The sequence below is a fragment of the Penaeus japonicus genome, unplaced genomic scaffold (assembly GCF_977035675.1).
Source record: "Penaeus japonicus unplaced genomic scaffold, GWHDUDI00000001_assembly GWHDUDI00000012, whole genome shotgun sequence".
NCBI classification, from domain to species: domain Eukaryota; kingdom Metazoa; phylum Arthropoda; class Malacostraca; order Decapoda; family Penaeidae; genus Penaeus; species Penaeus japonicus.
The window spans coordinates 7,508,894-7,513,893 of record NW_028234414.1 but is presented as its reverse complement, the minus strand read 5'-3'; the positions used below and the strand labels follow the sequence as shown (position 1 = coordinate 7,513,893).

The window sequence follows — 5,000 nt, the reverse complement described above, 5'->3', positions numbered from 1 at the left end:
TCATAGCTAACAGAAAATGTCCATTCCTCCACAGGAATATGTACCAACAGTGTTCGACAACTATGCAGGTTCCCACACAGTCGAAGGGCGGTCCTATGCTATGACTTTGTGGGACACAGCAGGACAGGAAGAGTACGAGAGATTGCGTCCACTCTCTTATCCGGGGGTGAGATTAAATTGTACTGTTTTATTTTATGTAGAATTTTTTACGATATAAGTAAAGCTTTGGTGTTATCTAAGTTTAAAATAATAGACATATGCCAGGAAGTTGTTTTACATGTCGGCTATTATGAATTCGTTGTTTTTCATTCTGTACTGTTTTGGGGAATTCAAATACTATTTCAATTTGCTTCATTAGTTGTCGCATAAGAACATCTGAATATAACAACAGTATTTTGGCAAAGCAACCAATTTGCAACAATTAGATTAAGTGATAGTACTTTTAGATTTATATTTTTTAATGGAGAAAGATCCAAAGACAGATATATGCAGATGTTAATGTATTTTCTTGCTCAACAGACACATGTGTTCATAGTGTGCTTTGCACTTGACAATCGTGCCAGTTTTGAGAATGTATCCTCTAAGTGGCTGCCTGAGTTAAAGCAACATTGCCCAAAAGCACCAGTGGTGCTGGTTGGTAAGTGATAGTTTCTTTTTTTTTACCTAATGTAATGAAATTAGCCATTTGGAGTTATGTACTATTTTATAATGTTCATTATATAGAGATCTGAGCCATATAACTTATTTTTCTAACAGAATTGAAGTAGTATATTGATTTGTATTTTCTGTATGAATAATCACAAATATATTTTTAAATAGGTACCAAAAAGGATGTTAGGAACCTAAATGTCCTGAGCCCGAGAGATGGGAAGAAGCTTTGCAAGAAATGCAACCTCTCCAAGTATGTAGAATGCTCTGCAAAGACACAGGAAGGAGTGCAAGATGTCTTCACATTTGCAACAATGGCTGCAGTAGGTTTAACACCAAGGCAACGACCCTGTGTCATTATGTAGTATCAACTCTATAATTATTGTTAAAAATCTGCTGCCTACTCAGAGTAAGGCACAAAAATAATGTGTGTGGCATGTTTTTGTAGAAGATTGTTCAGAAATCATGTGAATTTCCCTTGTTAAATATAACAATACTCATTTGAGTTTTTTCTTTGTGATATATTAGTGTTCAACATGAATTGAAAAAAGCCTTAAGAAAATTATGCAGATTTTCAGGTCAGAAAATATTTACTATTTTGTGAAAAGATTAGGTGTACAGAAAGCAGATGGAAAATAAAGTTCTATAACATAATTTATGGGGTATTACCATTTGCATATTTAATTCATTTCTATTTTGATTTTTAAAGTAATATAGCATAAAGGAAGATTTATATCTAATCATTCACTGATTTAAACTTAGTGTAAAAGATTTTTTATTCTTATGAAATTTAATGTTATATCAAAAGTTTATTATTAAGAGTTAAGTCAGGAGGTAAATAAACCTCAGCTATGTATGATAGAAACTTCAGTTAAATGTCTTGTCTGCAGTTATAAATGGAAATACAGATATGCCTAAACTTCTCTTTTATTGGTCACAGTATGTTCTGCAAATGATTTTTGCTTTTTTTATTACAATTATATTGGAAATGGGTTTCACTGGTTCTTCCTATGTTACTTTCCTCTTTTCTTTCTTTTGAGATGAGAGACTAATTGTATTTATGCCATGATATCCTCAAAAGTTACCAAGATTTTAATTGTCTGTCTTCTACATGTATTTTTATGTTGTTCATATTTAGCTAATGGTTAATGAAAAAAAAATTAAAAAGTATATATATATCTAAGATATGTGTCAGAACATCAGTTCAGCAACGTTGGAGAAATGGCTAGGTAGAGCAAAGGTAGCTGAAGCTCATTTAGAATTGAATTATCTATTCATTCTTAGTACCATAGAAAATCTTTAGAGTTAGCATTTACTTTTTCTTTTCATGCTAGATGAGGCAGAAGTAGAACTTGAAATTTGGAAAATATGCAGTGCATATACTTGGTTTTTGTTTTTAGTGGTAGCCAAAGGGACCAAATATATATGATGATGCAAATTCTCTTTTGCATTTGAAAAGACAAGCTATATATTTATTATCTATTAGATATAAGAAAAAAAGTATAGTCACATGACCAGTAGGTTTCCATACATAATAGAACTGTTAGAAATACAAAAACTAAAATTTTGCTTTACTGATATAAGGCACATGTATACTTTTAGATAGTGGCCTTGATATTGTGATGCCTTTGGAGCATTATAAAATACCCATTTCATTAACACTGCACTCGGAGAGTAGATTAGTGTAACTTTGGCATTACTTTTTAAAGAGATTAGGATATGTATATTATATATATGATGAAGAATGTTGCCGATGTAAATTTTACCAATTAATTTAGGTATTTAGATGTAAAAGGTCATACTATTTCAGTTGCCAGCTAAAGGGAACTTTCAAAATTCTTGTGTATGTACTTCCACTGATGTAATAAGTATGCTTTGTATTAAAAGAAAAAGGTCAAGTCATCACTGCATTCTTGTGATATAAATGCATTTCCTTTTAATTAAGATAGAAACAAGTTAAGGAAATACTTTTGTTGGTATTTTGGATAAACAAATACTATTCATCAGGACAGTGGAAACACAATAGTGCCTTATAACAACTTAGATATTTATTTGCATTATAATTCAGTAGCTTAGTTCTCATCCATTTAGTCAAATTTAATATGATTAAATTATAACAATGTTGATGTAACTGATGAAATTTAGGTCAGTAATTAATGAGAAGTTGTCTATAAATGTGGCTCTGTCCTACCACTTTGAATTATTTCAAATAAGTTTCGAAATAAAGTGTTTTGATTAACAAGTTGTATACTTACTAAGTACATAATGATACTTTACAAGTTTGTTGCTTAGAAATGCAAATGATAGTGTTTTGTATCCAAAAGAAAGTTAATGTTTGAGCTATACATAAAACTTAAATAAGTGAATCAATATTTGAATCCCCAGTCAATGAATTGGAAAATAAATACATAAATAGACAAGGAAGGAATAAATAAGCAGATAATAAATAAATAAATATTGAAATAAGTAAGCAGCAAAACAAAAAAATTCACACACACACACACACACATATTTAAACACTGTGACAGGAAAAAAAATATGTTAAACAGTTCTGTTAGAAAGACAAGGTGACAATTTAAAATGTAAATCAGATTTCTTTGTCATCATTATATCTCTTCTTCCTTGTGAAACACGAATACGAAATAAAATTTGATGGAGGACTTGTCATCTTAGCTTTCGGATAAAACTGTTAAATTTATTGTTTTTGCTATTAGATTTCCTGTATGTGATTATATTAGAATTTATCAAATATCCTTTGATATTTACATGTGTATTTTGTTCACTGTCCAGTTTACTGCAAGACATGCTAACTTGACACGAATCAAAGACTGATTCTTGGATCTTCTTCAGTGCACCAGAAATATGAACTTCCATTTATTCAATCATGATCAAGCTATTTGTCATTTACAAATGCATAAGGTGATGCATATATTCTTTGAAAAAATTACTTTCTTCTCCTACCTTATGTCATGATCTGATAGTGCAGTTCATAATGTGCAGGAAATACATCTTTGTAAATAAAAAGCACATAAAATTTGTAGTGTCCTCAGAATTTTACATACAGATCGTCGCGTAGCCTCAGTAAAGAGACTACTGTGGATATTCAAAGATGCCACTTAATTTTCATGAAAGCTATCTTTTGGTCATCCTACATTTTTTCCTTTTATCATGGAAAAAATAGCTGTAGATTCAGATGAAGAAAAAATAGAATTCAGTCTTTGAAACTGTCACAAACTTGTGGATTTGAAAGTGAACATGTGATAAAATATATTTATAAGATGAGATTTTTCAGATCATCTGAAATAGCATAAGAAACTAGATATGTATTAGGGGAAGAAAAGAAAGTCACAGGATATGTAGGCACAGATTATCCTAAAATATCTGTATAATTTCAATATTGTTTAATTGATATTTACCTCACAAAACAAGTAAATTTACTTAAATCAAGTGCCAATTCCACAAGAATTTGAAATGAGTGCATATAATATGAAAATTTGAACAATCTTGTCTTTTTATATATACTTCATTACTGCATGTTACATGTTGCCATTCCCTTCAATTCTTTTTTATTGTTTTATTGGTATTGCTGCTGAGACAATTCACTTTTACACTTTGGGAGATTTGTTTCTTTGGATCTATTCTATTTCAGTTTCAGAGCCACTTTTGATAAAAAAATATATCTTTTATTTTAAGATGTTATAGTATTGCATATATGTGTGTATTTTATATATATACACACACATTTGTATACTATTTCAAGTTGAGTAGTCTTTGACTGTGGCCACTGTGCTCCTGTAAATAAACATGTTGAATTTCTTTGCTTGTGGAAATATATTGTTTACTTGCCCTAATTGTTGAAACAATAAGAACTGGTATTTCTACCACTATCTGTAGGTTATATAGGAAGCTTTTACATGACAATAAGTTTAAGCATATTCTTCAGTAATATAGATATGATAAAGACAATTGATGTTAACCTGTTCAAAACGGGTGACGTCAAGGTCTGGGGGACACGAATGTGCTGATGGGATAAATCTTTTTTTACCCATTACTTTCTTTAATGAAATTCTTTTCTCACTAAAATGTATCAATCACTTTGAAAAAATTATAGTGTAATATAGAACATGAAATTTAATGATTTCCCTGTTGTGTACTTTACACTTTAATGTGTATGTAGGACAGATCCTACATTATATATTTATGTATTGAGGATATTTGACTTATATAACACAAATAGTAGTCTTTCTCATCTTTATCTTTACCCTTAAAGTCATCAAATGCTAAAGAAATAATTATAACCTTAAGGAATAGAGAATATAGGTGTATGTGGGCCCTAATCTGCATCTTTTCCA

At 30.2% G+C, this 5,000-nt stretch overlaps 1 protein-coding gene across 7 annotated transcripts in view; it reads left to right on the top strand.

Annotated features, from left to right (window-relative positions):
• The window catches only part of LOC122261965 (ras-related protein ced-10), a 76,477-nt gene extending 71,999 nt beyond the window's left edge, over positions 1 to 4,478 (top strand). For all 7 annotated transcript variants that reach the window (XM_043029817.2, XM_043029816.2, XM_043029818.2 and 4 more), the window contains 3 exons: positions 35 to 166; positions 520 to 637; positions 820 to 4,478. In XM_043029817.2, the coding sequence (XP_042885751.1) occupies positions 35 to 166; positions 520 to 637; positions 820 to 1,013 (444 nt within the window). In that variant the 3' untranslated portion in view covers positions 1,014 to 4,478. The remainder of the gene's footprint in view (positions 1 to 34; positions 167 to 519; positions 638 to 819) is intronic.
• The last annotated feature ends 522 nt before the right edge of the window (positions 4,479 to 5,000 follow it).